The 19,389-nt window shown below is 41.1% G+C and overlaps 1 protein-coding gene across 1 annotated transcript in view; it reads right to left on the reverse strand.

Annotated features, from left to right (window-relative positions):
- Positions 1-19,389, reverse strand: part of Pappa2 (pappalysin 2) — a 236,353-nt gene that overhangs the window by 69,453 nt on the left and 147,511 nt on the right. The window contains exon 14 of the mRNA XM_076831977.2: positions 1,251-1,422. Coding sequence (XP_076688092.2) covers positions 1,251-1,422 — 172 coding nt within the window. The remainder of the gene's footprint in view (positions 1-1,250; positions 1,423-19,389) is intronic.

Here is a 19,389-nt window from a genome sequence, read left to right on the forward strand (position 1 = left end):
AAGGTTCATTAAAATTGTTTTTCTCTAGGCAGAACCTGAACCCTCTGTAACTCAAGATTGTGTCTTTACATTCTGATGCTCTTTAAGCAAGTGAAATGCTACTACATGCTCACTACCAGCTAAGCAATCAAATGGCACAAAATGAAAACCACTCCAATCTTCTAAACCATTGATATCTAACAATCACATTTCTATTCTTTTCTTGTGATAATAACATCTTTCCTCAAGCACCGTCATCCTTTGGTTCTGTTTGAGCATGAACCTGGAAGGTTCCCAAGGATGATCATGATCTCTATCATGACCAAAACATGGCCATGTTTTCTACAGGTCATTTCTATAGTTTTATAAACCCTCTGAAGGAAGGATGGAGAGCTAACTAAGCTCTTAGTTGGGAATTCATTACCATGCTTGAAATAATGGCAGCTGAATACTAGAGTGCTATATGCCGATCATTTTACTAGAAAACTTTTAAATGATTTTCAGCCACTCATTGTAATGACTCAAAGAGATGAGTACTTTTTGTTCCAATGATTTTACAAATGTGGAAACAAGCTTAAAGAGATGAGTTTTATTTTGTTTGCTTTTATCCAAAGTTACATACCTAATACAGAGTGGAGCTGAAATTTCATTCAGATCCGTCCCTGAAGCCTGCTCTTAACCAATGTATTCCACTACTTCCAAACTACCTTGCAATCCTGGAACTGGTGCTGCAGAGACTTGGAATGGGGCTTGTAGAAACGTAGGAAATTCAGCCAAATCCAGCACCATGGTGGAATCTCTGCCTCAGTAACAGATTTGATGCTTTGGGGAGGAGCAGGCTGTAAGGGTCCATCCTCTGGTAAGGAGGGCTGGGGCAGGTAGGGGACAATGTACCACAGACAAGCCACTTACAACCAAGATCACCTAATAGACAACTCTCCCCTATGGCATTCTCATCTCTAAGGCAAAAGCAGGGAAAATAATTTCTGTCAGGAAGATAGAAACCAGAGAGAAGAACAGAAAAAGTATTAATACCCACTGCCCACCTACAGAGTATGTGTGCATCCCAGTTCATGAAAGCTATGCACGCTCTTCTATACCCCCTTTCCATTAAGACATGCTTCTCTGAGCTTTTTAGAGCCCCACATTCTCCTTTCAAATGATTCACAAACACCTACCCTTCCCTCGTCCAGCCAGGGAGAAAAATTTGAATAGCGTCCTGCTCCAGGAGACCTGGCTCCATCACTTACTACCTGTGGCTCTCAACTCACCTGAATGGGCCTGAGGTACTGCCCACTGCTGGTCTGAAGGGCAAACCCCCTTTGACAGGTGATAGCACACTTCATGTGACCGGGGCCGCTAGAGGTACAGTTCACCACATCCACGTGATCAAGCAGTAATGGTGCACAGCTGCCCTGCTCCCCACAGGGCCGACGGACACAGCTGGGGATGACAGAAACAGAAGCATCTTAGCACTGGTTCAGAAGCCATAGGCAGCAGCAATGACTCCACAGCCCACTCTGGGAAAGCCTCCTAGACCAGAGAGAAGAATTGTTTCTCAAACCTACATTTCACACACCATTTTCTTCTGAATTAGTTAGAATCAAGGGGCATTAGAAACAAACAAGGATAGTCAATAAGTAACAGTTAAACAACTCTCTATGGCCCTTCCAGAAGAATCAAATAGAATTGGATAAAGAGGACAATGGATCTCAAGAGCTTTGGAAATGTGGTAAATGAATAGAAGAGGGTGGTACTCAAATTACTGACCAAACAGTACTTCTGATTCCCAAACTATCACCACAGACCCAGGGGAAAGCTTACAAGTGAATCCTGGAGACCCCTGATGGTCAGGCAAGGACCTTCCAGATGCCTGATCACAAGGAGGTCCAAGGGGGCCCTGTATGAAGGGCCTGGGTATTTGAGATGACAGAAAACACTATGTCTGTTTAATGATTGGTATGAAAATATTTTGATACAGGCTCAGTTACAGAAGTACACACCACGGAATATCAGCATAGGCTGATTGTACAGTGGCCCGTTAACAGGAAGAGGAAACACACTCACTGGATACCTATCATATATCCGACATCGTGTTAGGTACTTTCAGAGACATCCTCTCAGCAGAGATCTGCTTCCTGAATCGCTAGGGCCAACCAATCAGGAATAGGAGGTTATATAAATTACCCAGGGCTCAAGAAGACCCAGCCTGGGCCTAGACCCAGACAGCTGCAAGGACACAATGGGGCAAGAAGAGTGTCGCCTGCCTGCCATGGGGAAACAATATGAGTGTTAGCACTAGACCAAAGGGCTCAGATCCTGGCTCCATCATTTACTATCTGTTGACTGAAGTGAGTTATTCATTCCCTAGTGTTTCACTCCTTCTATATGGGACAATAATGGTCCATATCTCATAAGGTCTTTTGTTTGTTTTGGTACCAGAGATTGAACCCATGGGCACTTAATTACTGAGCCACATCCCCTGCCCTTCTGTTTTCATTTTTGTTTGTTTGTTTATTTGTTTTTTGAGAGACGGTTTCAGTAAGAGGCTTAGGGCCTCACTAAGTTGCTGAAGCTGGTCTCAAACTTTAGATCCTCGTGCCTCAGCCTCACCAGTCACTAGGATTATAAGTGTGCACCACCACACCCAACTTCTCACAGAGTCTCATTGTTTCCAGGTTACTTCCTTCTACTGTTCTACTGCCAGTGGCGGGGGCCACTCCCTCAGTGTTCTGTTTTGCTGTTGGCCATTCTACCTTTTAGTTCTCCCACTTCTATTTGTTGAGCTTTCTAGAAGGCCTTCCTTTTCAAAAAAGAAAAAGAAAGAAAGAAAAAAAAAAAAAAAACTCCAGATATCTTCATTTAAACCTCTTAGTGAAATTATGGCAATAACTACCTCGTAACATTTCTTTTAATCTATTTTGTATTATGTATATATTTTCTTGTTTATAAATTTGTTAATTAATTAATTAATTCAATCTCTTATCTACAAGGCAATTAGTATCTGAGTGTCTCCTAAATACTAAGTCTCCCAAGTAGAGCTTGCTTCCTAGAGAGAAACATTCCCTCTTATCCACTTTTATGTTCACCTAGGCTTGGCTGCAGCAGACCCAGTAAGTTTGCTAAGTTAAATATGTTAGTATTACAGATAGCAAAGTAAGTCAATACCTATCAAGAAGTATTGAATTACATAGTAAGAGACGGGATCTGAAATACAAAATATTACCCAACAATGTGTCAACCATCTTGCCCCATTTAATCACTCGTTATTAAACATCTACTAGCACTTGCTCTTTGCAAGACACAGGTCTCTGTGCTGCTGGATTAATAAGAACCTTGCCCTTAAGGAACTCATGGCCCAGCAGAGAGCACGTTTTTTTTTTGCATGTGTTACCAGTGGTGCTAATTATTAGCCAAAATGACTGCTGTGAATCTCTTCACCATTAATGGGCTCTGTTTGCCTTTGGATTGTGTTAGAGGTCAATGAGTTTATCAAAGAGCTGGATAATGCAATAAGAAAGCAGGAAATAAAATGTCATTGAATATGCACACAATATCTTGGATAATTGAGAGTTGATTTTAAAAAAGCACTAGCCCCAAAAGGGTGGATTTGATCTAACTTTGAAAAATTTGCTGGTTTTGATCTTATACTTTTGGGATTTAAATCACATGCCTGTGACCTTCTCATTTTTTTAATTCATGTGTGTTAGTATGAGCTGGAGGAAGTGGAGGTGGGTGATGTGAAGGAAGCTGTTTTACTCCTTTATGCCTTAGTTACTCCCTGTTATGACATGGCATCCCTTACAGGACTGATGAGTCAAGGGAGGAGACAAGAGTTAAGAATCAGCATGACTTCCCAGGTCCAATGCTGAGTATTGGGTATGCAGTACAGGAAATAAGTCTTTGTTTCTGAGTCTTCATTCTATGTCTGAAAAAGGCAGGTAAAACCTGACCATCTTTTACAGGATGAGAGTGTCTCATTAGTGGTGCTAAAGAACTCCAAGCTCCATAGATGCTACATGCCACTGCTGTCCAAAATACATATCTTCTTCAGCATATTGAGCAGAAGGTACTGGAAAACAGAGTCATTAGCACTTTAGTTCATGTTGGCCAGCTGCCAAGAAATTATCATGGAAGAGGGCACCATGTTGGTTTCAGTGACTGCATCTAACTGATCCACATCAGCACTGAGGACAAACATGCTGAGCCAAGACAGTGAACAGATATTTTGAGTGAGCCTCCTTCCATTCAGAGGGGTGACTGCATGGAGTACTGCTGCTGTGACCACCAGGGCAAGAAGTGCATCCAGCACTGACAGTGGGAGGAGGAGTCAGCAGGGGAGCACATGGGATGGAGAAGTGGCATGCAATGAGACCAAGGCCAGAAAAAGGAAAAAGAAAAAAAGGGACCAACCCAGACCTGTTTATGAAGTGAGAAATGGTTTTAGGGCAGCTGCTGCAAATTCTTTCACTAGCTTATATTTCCATTTGCTTCCTTTTTAAGGAATTTATTTTATGAGGGCGGTGTTTGTCGGGTCGTTAGCTTCTGGTGGCATCTGGTACTAATTCTAGACTTCTCTCCCTTGCACCCCAACCCCAAAGCCCCTTTAGTGTTTCTTTTTCCACTACAAACATTGCCTTTCTGAGAGAGGTGGTTGTGTTCTCCTTTCTCCTAATGCCACGTAAGTTCTAATGTCATAAAGACAAGGTGAATAGTAAAAGTAATTCATCCTAAAACTTCTCAAAGCTTTCTTTCTATGGTTTTTGGATAAACTTAATGAAAGTGGCAGGAGCGGCTCTCACGATGCCCTAGAGAGGCATTTCTCTTGGTTTGACAGACTAGGAAACTGGAAGCAGTTTGGAGACTGGCTGGAGGCCACACAGAGTCGGGGAAAATCCTCAGCCAGGATCTCAGAGCCCCTCTCTCAGGACCAGCCTAGGCCTTGAGGCCATCTCCCTGGGGCTGAGATGCTTCAGTTCCAGGGCAGGAGCAGGCAGCTCTGCCTCCCAGAAGCTCCTCAGCAGGACAGGCAGGGCAAAAATATAGACTGCTTATCTGTCCATCTTTGTTTGTTGCAGTTTCATTATACAAATCAAAGTAGCAATCTTTGTGCAGCTGCAAGAAGCCCTATTAAGAGCATTTCCACCCTTAATGACACTCATTTTTTCAAGATCTTTCCATAGGCCTCATTGCAATGAGTTCTCAGGTAGGGATATGATGAACCCAATCAGATGTGATTCACGGGCACTTCCATTTTAGCATGGGCAAAGTTTTAAGCAAAAGGATTAAATTTTTCATGATGGAATTTTAAGTCAGGAGGCCCTTAAAAATGACATTACATAGATGGTCACCTGCCTATAATTCTAGCTTTGGTCCTGTCCCACCACTTCTCTCAGAAGCCTTTATGCTCTTTCTTCTGGTCCTTCCTTACTCCCAAAGCTATTGCATTGAAGGCTTTTTGTTTGTTTTGTTTTGTTTTTGAGGGAGGAATCCCTGCTCAAAATATAATTTAACCCCAGGTTAACCTCATTTCTGGAACTTGTGCAGGGCCCCTAGGTCAATCCTAGCAACAATGGTGTGTGGTTTTCCGTCGGTAGTTGGGTACATACAGGACACTGGAGTCTGGGATCCCCAGTGGGCATGGCTCTGTCAAAGAGTGGCCCTCATGTTCTGTGACGCGGGCTTTCTTAACCAGAACTGTGCAGCAGACTCACTGAAACAGCTTTTAAAAAATGTATATGTCCAGGCCTTATCCTGTGGGAATTCCGACTCTGTAGTCCCATGGTGTGATCTAGTCTCTGTGATATTTTTAAGCTTCAAAGTTTTTGATGTTTACCAAAAGTGAAACCCAGCCCCATGAAGATTCGGATATATGTAACCTGAAAGATATGTCAATAAATTCTGTAGGCCAAGACTATCAAATAGCATAGCTGACTCCAGAAGGAGAAATGGGCCCCCGCTTCGTCCTTGTGTTTTAATGCAGTAAACATGAATTATCACATAGAAGCCACAGGGTAGATCAAAAGCATAAAACCTTTGCCCTGTTCTGAAGAGACTTTAAATACAGCTAAAGAGAGAAAAGAATTAAATCATGTGCTACTGACTATGAACTCATGACTCCTTCAGAGAAAGTTTTATCATTGCTTTTGACTGGATCTCAGTGAACGAGCAGAATTTAGAAAGGCAAGAAATGCCCTGGAGAGTTACTTTCAAGGCTTTATCGACAGGACACAGGGAAAGGCAGCAACCTCAAAGCATGCTTGGAAACCTCTCCCTACTATGGGGAACTGAACAGAATAGCATGTGTGGGTCTCTTAAAATCTTACTAACAGAACAGAGCATTCTATATTGAAAGAAATCAATCTATATCTGAAGACAGACTTAAAGGCAGGCCCTAAAAGCCTTCCCATATCTTTCATTGGTTACCAGGAGATGGGTAAGGGGACACCAGAAAACAGACATCATTCTTTGCTGATGAAGTGGTCAGAACCACCAACAAACTTGACATGTGCACTTCCCCAGAGTACACCAATCCAGATGTCTCTTTTAAATTTTGCAGTTCTTGAGGCCACTTCAGGGATGTTGGCATAGCTTCTAGCCCAGGTCCACCTTGGGGAATCCCAGTAGCTCCCAACAAATGAAGGAAGTCCTGGCTGTTCTACCTGTAGCTGCCCTGCAGTTTTGGTCCATGGTCTCTCTGAGGGTCTGGGTCACCATGGAAGGACTTCAAGAGTCTGTGACAATATTCCAGAGATGATCAGAATCAGCACTAAAACCTTTGTTTCTCGGAGCTAAGAGTTGGGGAAGTTTATAGAATAAAGACTCCACTTCCTATTGTGACCGTTGCGGGTGGCAAGACATTTAACAGCCATCTTATAGCAAACTTACTAAAACTGAAACAGACCTTAAAGATAATTCAACCTGAATTCCTCATTTTGGACATGAGAGAAGTGGGTCCAGAAGAAATGTGGGAATATTCCAGAATTTCCTACAGCACTAAGGCTGTAATATAATAACAAACAAGCATTTAATTCATCTTTGACCCAAACTCAAAATAAGATGACATCAGTTCATGAATTTTTCTAAAGTCAATATCTCATCCTCCCTGAGGCATCCAGAAAAGTCTGCCCATAAACGTTTTTTCTTTTCCTAGAATCTAGATCAGTTTAGGAGAAACTGTCTGGCATTCATGCCACAGTTTCAAGAAATAGTCTGGTGTGGTAGAGAAAGCAATAGACGGAGGCCATGTGACCCAAATTCTGATCTCAGCTTGCCCCTCCTGACCTTATGACCTTGGACAATCTCCACCATTCTGACTCTGTCTTTACAAATTTAAAAAAATGACGGGGTCGAACCATGTTCTAACAAAATCCCTTCCAATTTTAACATGGTGTTTAATTTCATAGATGAGGTGATGGTGGATTTGGGGTGGGAGTACAGAATAGACAGGATGTGGTGGAGAACCCAAGAAACAGTTTCTCATAAGCCTTCTTACTCAGTATAAATCATTTGCTTAATGTCCCAATTTTTCAGTTGTTTAGTTAAACAAAATATTGAATGCCTCTATCCAAGAAGTGCCACCATTGACTAACTCGCAATCCCAGTGGTTTCTCTAAACCAGCTTTTTAAGGTTAAACAGTAAAAGAGGATCATATTTTTCTCCATTCTCCAATTCTGTTTTATTGATTCTTATTGAAATAAGAGGGTGTGGGCTAAGAAAGAAAGTATGCTCTGGATTTGGCAGCAGCTGGGAGTGGGATATACAGAATACACAGTGGACAGCAAGTCACAGGGTCCTCATGAACCTCCCACTACCAACTGCAAAACCAAGAGTAACAACAATAGCATCCATCCTTGGAGAGCAAAATAAAGGATTCACTGTGGCTCTCCCTTCCACTTCTCTCCTCTGGCTTCATCTTTGCTGTGAAGGGTAGGAATCAGTTAACTGCTAGGTACATTCCTAACAGCTTTCTTGGGTAAAACCAAAGCTGGTACCTTGAGGAATTTTACAGAAGGAACATTGCCAACTGGGAAGCAAAAATTGATTCAAGCTCTTCTCCCCTAAGGATTTGCATCTGAGGTAAACAGAGGAATCTCAGGAGTAATTCTGATTCTTCCCTCATATAACAGAGAAATGACAAATTACTGCACCCAGCAGGCTTTGCCTTCAATTCCTCTATGCTGAGAAAGTGGAGGATAACCATGCCCCTTCCATTAAGTCTCAGCACAGATTTCACTCTTCAGGATAGTCCTCTCCAATGACCTCTGTGTAAGGTCAGGACTGGACTCTAGTGGCCCCAGAATGGGTAATTCACTTTGCTCATTTCTAATTCTGGGCATGGTTTTTACCACGTCTGGCTGTAACACTAGAAGTTCCATCCAAATGCCCCTGTCCTAAGGAGAAACAGATTTACATCAAACAGCCAAAGCACTCCCTGTCAAAAGCCCTGCTTCACCAAGCTTTAGAACCCATGTTTTTCATGTAGATTATAAAATATGTGGGATACCAAAGAAAAAGTCAAAATAATTCAATTGCTGACTAACACGTAGAAATTGTGCTTCCTAGAACTTGGCCAGGGAAGCAGAATTACCCATTTGAAACAGCAAAAAGAGATATATCCATATCATATACACCAGGATCTACAAAGACAGGAGCTATCTCAGAAGCAGCATCTCCTAAAGGGGAATGAATGGTCACTAAAGTCCTCCAAATGATTCCCTTCCTACCTACCATTCATACCCAGATACCAGTTAAACTATTTATTTGGGAGTGACACTTCCCAGCCTGACCTGTGACTGGGGAATTGTAAAAATTGTGAAGAACAACACTGAAAAAGCTTAGTGGGCATAAGCTTCCCACAGTATCAGTCCTAGAACAGGACCTGCTGGGAAGGAGATCAGGCAGCTTGGCTTCTCTGTGTGCTGTGGATCAGTAGAGGGCTTGAAGGTTTGATTGAGTCCCAAATTCACACAGAGAAATAGAACATAAAACATGTGCCAGGCCCCTTTGGAGCTCTCATTCTCTACATCCGCTCTTACCTTCCTTTTCTTAAAGTTTCTGGACTCCCCAGCAGAAACTTCATGCTGCTCCCATAATCCCTTAATCCCAAAATTTGCCAATCCTTGGTTGACTTCAGATTTGTACTATTATTGCCTCTGTTTCTTGTACTCTCAAGCCTTGTGATATTAGTAACTCACTTGCTTATGAAAAAATAAAGGCTCAAAGAAAGGAAGAAACTAAAGCCATGTTTGAGCCTAGAAAATGCAGTGAAAGTGAGAGGCAGGGGTCTGGAGAGTGGGCTGGCTGCCTCCCCAATTGCCAGACCTCCTCTGCTGCCCTGGCTCTGGCTGTACACAAACCAGACATGTCCTCAGAGTGGGTCCAGCCAAAGTTTATGGTCAAATCCGTTGATGGTGTCTGTCTGCCTGGCAGGCTGGCAAAATGACAGGACCCTGGAAATATTGGTTTGTTTTTATTTTCTGTACTATTTCCACCAGCTGCCATGAATACAGACTATATTGACAGGGCCAACCCAGGGCAAAATTGAGAAGTAGGTGACATATTTAATTAATCCCTCATTTTAGCACCACGTTTTCTATTGCTCCTCTTCTCCCAGAACTTCTAGGGGCCTGAACTAGGTCACATTCCAGCAGGTCCCTGGCCTACCTTTTGAGTTATCAATGTCTCCATAAGAGAACACATCTGGTACAAATAGTTGATAAAGACAGAAAACACATTTACTTTTGAGTATTTACTATTCTAAAGAGACCTCTGAGACTTTCAAGACCTCACGAAAATAATTTCTTATGGTGGAATTTTAGAGATGAGGAGTCACTGACTCAAAGACCTTGCTTTGAAATCCATCTATCCTTTTGAGTTGGACCCTGGCCATAGGTCTCCCTAAGAGTTTTACCTGTTCCTAGCTTTTGATTGAAAGCTATCATCCAATGTGTTCTCAGAGTGTATCCCACACAGAATAATCTCAGATATAGTCATGATTTAGTAAAGTCTATTCTAGAATTGTCTTAGCCACATTCCATTAAGCCTCCAAATGAGACCATGCCATGGCCATTTAAATGTTCCTCTACAGCCCCATGAGGAAAGACTCAAATGGCTCACTGTGCATCCACTGCAGACCTTTAGGCCACCAGGTCATTTGTTATTGGCCAGGGGAATAAGAATTCTCTCTAATGGGGTCTCCTCTTTCCCTATTATTTTAGAGGCAAATCATTCTGGGAAAAGAAAGTTAGGCAAGAAAGTTAGAACAACTGAGAAGCTATAATTCTTTCCTTGCTCAAAAAAAAAAAAAAAAAAAAACTGGGCAGAAACAAAAACAGATTCAATACTAATTTGCTAAACTGCTTTGGGGAAGAAGATAATCAAATGAGTAGAAATGTAATACACATTTCATTGCTACAGCGACTTTCCCAGCAGCAAGAACATTTCCCACTACCCTGGAGCATTAAAAGAGACACCCCCCCACCGCTAAAAAATAAAAGATGGGGAGCCAAAGAATAAGCCACAACTTAACTTGCAGGCCCAAAGCAAAAGAAAGGATGGAGCCCTTCACTTCATGAGGCTATCAAAGGGAGGAAATCTGAAGACATAAGGCTGAACAGATGAAGGAGAGGTCTGGGAAGGTACTGGGATCTGGTCCAGAGGAGGAAGGGAAAGAATTGTCATTTCAAATCTGATCCCAAATAACCAAAACACGATAGGAATTGGTAAAGCATCAGCAATGAGGGCTCCAGTGAATACTGAAGCATGAAGGTGGAGGGGCAGATAAGAGATGGAATGATCCTATTACCAGGACGGGGCTTGAGGCCTGATTCCAGCAGGATGGAGCACCAAGGCACTGAGCACACTCCAGCTCCCCATCCCTGGGTGGGGTTCCCAGGGACTATATCCAGGCCCCAGCTCTACTGAGAACTTCAAGCATAACCAGGAAGAAATATTTTCACACCTGAGCCCTTACAGCTACTAAAAAGAAAACACACTACTTCCTCCCAGAAATTTTCTGTGCATTATTAAAGTCATGGAAGTAGAGAACAATGGGAAAACTGTTTTTTTTTTTTTAACCTCATCCCTCTACTCCCAGCTCAAATCCCACGTCTGTAGGGAATTTTCCATTAACAGTGGAGTGTAACACATAAATCATCTGTATATGACCTATATAGCCTAAATCAGCAGACCCAACAGCTTTCGAAGGTGAAACTCATCTTTTGAGTCACAAGCATGGAGGTACCATTGAAAGGCTATCTGAAGAAGCCAGGTGACTGGGGTAAGTCCTCTGGAGAAGCACCTGCCAGATACCTAACTTCACAAATTGTGAATATAAAATTGAGTTATTTCATGGGAGCTGACTGTTGTTTTTCTCCCTGGATTATTTATTTTTCCAGATCTGAGGCTACAAAAAGACTACAAAGGTGACTAAAGTAGCATACACATACATAAATTAACAGATCTCTCTCTACCTGTGGTCCTGAGGCATTCAAACCAAACATAATATTTTTATTTATTATTCCTTTATTTAAAAATTACTTGATTCTCTTCTTTATACAACTGTGCAGGTATATTAATTATGTAGCTGTTTGAGCATTTTTACAATAAATATACAAGACATATAATTCCAATTGGAGTTACATATATAACTCCATTTGCTGTCCAAAATATCAACCTAAGAATAAATGTTATTAATGTAAAAGGTAAATTCTCAATTTAAGGATCGTTGCTTGAGTATAGAACCATATAAGAGTTCAACAAGCTGTTCATTGTTTTTCCTTCATTCAAATGTTATGTGTTCATGAATAATTTCTATAGAAAAATACAGATTTATCCTGAAAATAAAGAAATGGAGAGAAGAAAAAAAAAAGAAGATAAAATTTGGGGATGATATTCCTATTTACAAAAATATTTTTTTTGCTTAAAAATTACACATTTTATTACAAAACTAAACATACTTTCAGCCATATGATCCATAAATTTCACTTCTTGGTATTTATCCAAAGGAGTTAAAAACTTATATCCATGCAAAAACCTGCACATGGATGCTTATAGCAGCTTTATTCCTAATTGTCAAAACTTATAAGAAACCAAGAAGTCCTCCAGTAGATAAATGGAAAAATAAAATATTGTGTGCACTCAGACAATGAAATATTATTCAGCAATAGAATGAAATGAGCTATCAAACTACAGGAAGACATGCAGGAACCTTAAGTGCATATTGCTAAGAAGCCAATCTGCAAAGGCCACATGCTCTGTGAATCCAACAACATTCTGGAAAAGGCAAAATTATGGAAACAGTAAAAAGATCAGCAGTTGCCAAGGAATTGGGGTGGCAGTGAGGCTAGTGGTCAAGGTGAATAGGCAGAGCGCAGAGGATTTTCAGGGCAGTGAATATGCTCTGTATGATTTTACGATGGCATACATATACCACTATACATGTGTCCATGCCCATATAATGTACAACACCAAGTGTCAACTCTAACGTAAACCATTGACTTAGGGTGACTTAGGTGTCCATGCAGGTCCATCAGTTGTAACAAGTTTCGACGGGAGATGTTGGCATTTGGATGGGAGATGTTGGCAATTGGGGAGGTCTTTCAGAAGCAATAACAACAACTCTGTGAACTTGGAAGTGGACTTCCCCAGTCAAGCCTGCAGATAAGAATTTAATTCTGGCTAACACCTTATTATGACCTCACAGAGGACCCAGGCAAGCCTTGCCAAGACCTCTGACCTCAGAAACAGTGAGATTATAAATGTGTTGGTTTAAGCTGGTAACTGTGGTAACAGTGCTACTCAGCAATAGAAAGCTGTCACACCCATAAACCAGGTATTCAAACGTGGGGTTTCCTCTTTCTGGGTTGCCTGCACTTATTATCTCAAAGCAGACTATTTTTTTTTTCTCTTCCTTAAAAAAAAAAAAAAAGATTCTTTTTGTCTGGGTTAAGACCACATAGGAGCTGGGTAAAACCTCTTTTCCTAATGACCCCAAGCCCTTGGATTCTGCCTATGAAATTATCCTGGTATGGGTTATACATTTCCTAAACTTGCCTCAAAGTCCAAAGTATCTCTCCAATTGCATCCCTCATAACCCCCTCCACTGAATCCTTCCACCTTACCAGCTTCACACACTGCCTTTATCTGCCTTTCACCATTTCCTCAAAATAACATCTGTTACTTCAATGTATCCAAAATATAGGTGCTCTTAATTATTCTAGGGCCAGTTAAACTCTTGTTACACCAATCCTAATATAGTTGAGGCGGCAGTAGGATTTCTTGGATGGTAGTAGATATGAATCTATTTCTAAGAGTTTGCCATTGTTAGAGAGGAAGCTTTCCCTACTAGGAACAAATGAAGAGGATTCTAGTCTTGGTTTTGCTAATCTCAACTAAGGCAAATTTGTTCACTGTAAGTTTCAGTTTCCTCAAAGGGAAATGATTCCTGGCATATTGTGGCAATTAAAAGTTTTTTTAGATGATGAGTCTATCTCTATTCTATACACAGTGGCAAACACACACACTATATAGAATAATTAGGTTTTTCTGGTGGTGAGTACTGGGGAATGGACTCAGGGACACTCAACCACTGAGCCACATACATCTCTAGCCCTATTTTGTATTTTATTTAGAGACAGGGTTTCATGGAGTTGCTTAGTGCCTTGCTGTTGCTGAGGCTGGCTTTGAACTTGCCATCTTCCTGCCTCAGCCTCCCGAGCCACTGGGATTGCAGGTGTGCACCACCACACCTGGAGAATAATTAGTTTCATGGTTTAATTTACATTAAACTTCTCAGAAAGTTACTTGAAATTAAAGAAGGCTCTCTTTGACTTGAAGTAAAATATAGCAATGTTTATGAAACATGAAAACACATCTATCTATCCGTATTAGACCTCATTTATCCACCATGATAAAAAGAATCCAAACATGAGTATATAGGTGGGATTAGGCAAGAGATAGAAGAAAGAACTCATGTTTCCACATGGATATTCATTTTAAAAGATTAATATCCTATTCAATTTTGGGCCTTAATAAGTTATAGTTGAAGGTAAACCTCAGTACTTGCTATACTTTTATGAGTATCCATTACTTATTTTCCATCTCAATCAAAATGTGTACTTATACTAAATAAGCCTATATATTTATACTTTGTCTTGGACTTACAATAAGTTCAAAACATTAAAAGAAGAAAATATGCATTTCTAATTAACTCAATCTATTTAGAAGTTATGTTTTTAAATAATCTTAATATTAAGCCCAGGAACTTAAAGGAAATCCTATCTTGAACAAAAGGCAGATGAAAGAGGATTTCCTTCTTGGCTATTTGACAAGACTGTCTGCCAGTTATCAACTTCTTGCTGCTCAGTTCCAAATCCACACCTCACTGCCCTACTCTGTAACACTAGAGACAGACCATGCTAACGTTTCTATTGACAGCCAGCATGGAGTTTACTTGGGAGCCAGCACTGGAGAGACATTGTTGATGCAAGAGTTTCTCTCTTCATACCTGTGAGGCTTTCCACCCCTCCCTTCCACAGCACCCAACCTGCTGTCCTGTAGGGGAGTAGCCAGTGGTGTTTACCACCTAAAAAGGCACAGTATACCCTGCACATTCTACAAGTTCCACCAGCAGCCACTGTCTCCCTAACAAGTCTCAGTGGACCCCTGTGGGTACCTTCTCATCAAGTTTTATCAGTGCCCCATGTGCCTCCCAGAAAGGTTTAGCTACATCCTAATGGCAGTTTTCTTGCTTAGCAAGTTCCAATAGTTCCCCACAATGCAGCTTTGTAATGAGCTTTCAGCTGCAGCCCACTGGGTGGTTTCCTGACTGCCAGCTCCATCCTACAGAAACCCAGCAGACTTCTCTACATCCACTGTGCCACATACCCTCTACATCCACTGTGCCACATACCCTCTCCAACAAGAACTAAATCCCATCTTGGAATGGAGAGCCTCTTCCTTGTTTGTTCTTTCCTCTGATACTCTTCTAATCTTCTAAAGTTAAGATTGTTTCCTTTTCCAACTATTCCTCTATTCTTTAGAGTTTTCTTTACCCCTTAGGAGTTAATCCCCTGTTGCTAGTTATTAACTATATTAAACCTTTCCTGTTCTAATTATTGTGTCCTGAAATGGTGGCAGGAGACATTCACAGAGATGGGATTTGGGGATCAGTTTGGCTGTGGCTTTGGGCTTAAGTACAGTACTGAGTTCCTTGTTGATGGGTCATGGGATGCTAATAATCTATGGCACACAGTGACATCACAATAGATCCAGCCACGATCTTTGGTTGATTGTGAAGAAAAGTCAACCAAAACAAATGCCTTGGAAGCCTAAATGGCCATGGAGCTCAGCTGTAGGTGTCATGTGCACCACTGGCTGAACACATCACCACAGCAAAAGAGAATCAGCACACACACACAAAAAGAAGAAGCCAGGAAGAGAGCCCCTTCCTCTCATACTCAAAGCATGCTTAAGAAATATGGCCCTGGTTGGCAAAGGATAAACAGCAGCAAAACTCAGCTCTGGTATTGCAAGGCAGATGATAGGGGTAGATTTGGAGCTGAGAGTCAATAGATTGATGAATAACTGGCACCCTTTCTAAAAGGAGGATGACTAGAAAATAAATAAGGAGGGGGAAAGCATGGAAACTGCCATTGGTGCTGCTCCCTCTTGATGCTAGAATGTTCTACAACTCCAGGTGTGTTGTTTTCAGTTAACCTCACAATAATACAATGACTTCTGCTTCCTACTCAAAGATCAGCAAAATTGAAAAATATGAAACTCTTATCAATACCCAAAACCAAACCTGAGAGCTAGAATCTATAAGAATATCTTCTTCATTGCAAGATTTATTAGAGTAAAACTCAGAAACATCATTGGACACCAAAGCATACATTGGTTTTCTGAAGGGGAGAAACCAAGAATGGATTCCTCTAAAAGAAAGAAGGCGTACCTTTGCTTCTTTCTCCTACACTCTCCTCCTTACTAAGAGAGGTAAACAAATCATTCTTTCTTCATTCCCTGGCGGCTGTAAAGAACAGAACACCGAGAACTGCTTTTTATTGTCTGAGATCTGTTCTCTATCCATTATTCTCATCAGTGTCACCCTCCCTTTACTCGTTTCAAAACTTCAGGTCACAAAGGATAACGGTCTTGGTGAGGCAGGGAGAGGGAGAGTGGGGGTGTGCAGCCACTGACAAAAGCCATTGCATCCTGGGAGATAAACATCCCAAAGGCAACGGTGTTACAGAGCCCTAAAGGACGCTTAGGGCTCATGAGATAAATTTTCAGAATAAAGTTGTGGATTAGTTTTACACGCTGCTACTATCTCTCTAAACAGTGCAGTGAAGCAATGTGCCCCAGGCTCATTGGCAGTGAAGATAAAGAAAGGTTGAAAATAAAAGAAAGGCAAATATTCATCAAACAAATACAAACAGAGGGAAAGCAGAGATGGACATTTTCATTCCAGACACAGTAGAATTCAAAGCCAAAAGCATTTAAGGAGGCAAAAGGTTTGGCAAGAAGTAGGATCCTAATAAAGACCAACCGTTGCAAAAAGTTTTACACCTAACTGTGTTACATCAAATTAGAAAAAACAAAAGCTGTTTGAAATGTGAGGAAAATTTGAAAGAAGTATGATGTTTGCACTTAGAGAAATCTGGGTAAACAGAAGGGAAAGTGTAAATGTTGTAAGGAGAAGAGTAATCACAGACACTTCAGCCACTGTCGTCAGCCAGGATCTGAAAAGGGCTTTTACCTCCAGAAACCCAGCACTGGGGACCCTGTGAACATGCCATAAGACAGGTCAGAGGATTAACCATCAGTTTTTCCAAAGTATTCATGTGACTGGAAGAACAAAATCCCATTGTAGGAGACGCCTCATATCCATCAGCAATTTCCTATTGGTCAGTTCTTCTAGATTTGACCTTGTAAATTTCTAAAGTAGAAAATGAAGAGTCCTGATTATCTGCAAACCAATCCACCCCTGTAAGTAAATTAACTCACAAGTGGCCTGGATTCTTTATCAGAAGCGCTCCAAATCCCAACACATTAACAAAAAAGATGGTTTCCACTTCTCAAAGAACTCATCTGAGATATTTAAAAGTCTGTCTGGTGCTAACACTATGCAGATTGTGCAGGATCTTTCCCCAAAGTGGGTACGGCTGGAAATGGTAGGTGAGTAAGAATGATTTTGAGTTCTTCTTGAGCATAAGAGCCAAAATCAGAAACACCAAGTTTGATTTTTGAAATTCATGGGATTCATGGTCAGTGGAGTAGACCATAAACTGGACAACTATCCCAACAAAGTGGGTAACAAGACCAAGACACATCAGAGCCAAGGGGGTTCTCCCTTCCTTCCCTTTCTCCTTTCGTCCTTTCCCCTTCATTCCTTCCAAATCTCCACATGATCTAATCTACTTCTAAGGCCTTAATTCTTAATCGTATCCATCCCAGATTCTGTCTCACCCAGGATCACAGAGAGCAGTTGTTGGTGGATTTTCTGACATGGATGCCTGGTAGAGACGACAGATTCAAAATGATTCAACCCTAATGTCTTGGTCTGCTTCTCCTTGGACTTGGCTGCAACTCAGACTGCCCATCTAAATAAATGATCCCACTGTTCACCTAAAAATCAAAACAGCCAAAGGGGCAAGGAAATGAAGAAGGAATGACTTATTTCCCTCTCTTCTTTCCGTATCTCTCTATTCCCTACTTGACTTTCTTTTTTTCAGAACACAAGTATATGCTTTGGTTCCAACAATGTTTCTTAATTTAATACATTTTTGCAATCAGGAGGAAACCCTCACAGATATTCTCATGACCAGGTTGGATTTTGGTTTAGCTAAGAATTTTTCTGTATTGTTAGTATCTAAATGGGAAGGGAGAAATTACTTTGTCCAAGGCAAAGATATGACCGTCACTGAAGAGCCAGACCTATGTTTATTGGCGTGCCACTGAGATTCTGTGGGTCAGTCAGGTTGGTTAAAGATGCAATGTTAAAGTAGGGACAGAGCAACAGTCACTAATAATTAAATACAAAGAAAACAACACATCTTCTACACCCAGGCATCTTCCCTACCCATGGAATTACTAATGAAATTCAGGTCATGGGGTAAAAAAGAGGTAGCCGTGTGCAAATTTTGAGAGTTTCATATTATGGCATACCTACATTTAAAACTAATTGATACAAAGCTCAAAAAGACTTCTGTTTTTCAAAAGTACATAAGGAGTCAAACTTTAAATGACAAAATATATGAAATTTATTAGGTTTCTTGTGTATAAAAATTCACTATATTGCACTCATCTGCTGGCTGAGAGGGAAAAGCCAATTTGCATGGCTCCTGTCTGTCATATGTGGTTTGGAAGTACTTACGCATTCCAGATACTCTCAGTGTAAACTGGAGAATCATATTCTATTTCCACTGGTTTGCATGCATGCATAAAAAACTTATTTTCCCACAGTGCCACATGAAAATAAGTGAAGAACTAACAGCAATGATCACAATTAATCAATGTCTTTGTTGACATTTCACAGCTGTGATGCTGAGGGGGATTCTTGTCCTTCATGTCTACAGCTGTGTCTTCTACTTTGCTTGCTCCATTCTGTTCCACAGAGCATTTAAAATCAGCAACTATCATGGAACACACAGTTTCTGGTACCTACTATGTGCCAGGCCCTCTTCTAATCACTGAGAGATACTAAACAGAACTCCCACGATAGGGAGCTCATAGGCTAACGGGAAAGAACAAGAAGTAAATAATAGCGACCACCCAATGTGGCAGCCGCTTTTGCAGAGTTGGGGTTATATATTATGTCCTATGGAAACAGGGAGTTGCCAAAACTTCCCAGAAGGTGAACCTGAGGAGCTGCAGTGAAGGAGGACTGGAAGGCATTCCAGAAAGTGGGAACACTGTGTGCGAAGCTCATCAAGAACACATACTTCAGGGACCCGAAAGACATTCTGCATGGCTCAAGGCCAGAGGTAAAGCCAGTAGAGAAAATAATTTGAAATCACATGAGAAAGAGGCAATAACTCTAATAAGCAATGCTATTTTAATAGTCGACATTTTTGTGTGAATGTTTAAAGGTGTTTTCTCACTAAGAAAACTTACAAGTTGCAGATGAACCAGATGATGTTACAATGCCCAGTATCCAGGCTCTGTCCCGTACTGTTTCTCTCCCAGTACTTAGAACAATACTTGGCACATAGTAAGTGTTCAACTAACACAAACTACTAATACTGCACATGAGAGATAGCCTCTAAGGTGGTCCTCAGTGATTTGTGCATTGTGAAAACCCTTTCCCTTGAGTATGGGATAGACTCATTGACTCATTTGTAATGAATAGAATATGCCAGAAGTAATGAGCTGTCAATTCCAATCTCATGTTATAAAAAGACTGTGGC

The sequence above is a fragment of the Callospermophilus lateralis genome, chromosome 13 (genome assembly GCF_048772815.1).
Source record: "Callospermophilus lateralis isolate mCalLat2 chromosome 13, mCalLat2.hap1, whole genome shotgun sequence".
NCBI lineage: Eukaryota > Metazoa > Chordata > Mammalia > Rodentia > Sciuridae > Callospermophilus > Callospermophilus lateralis.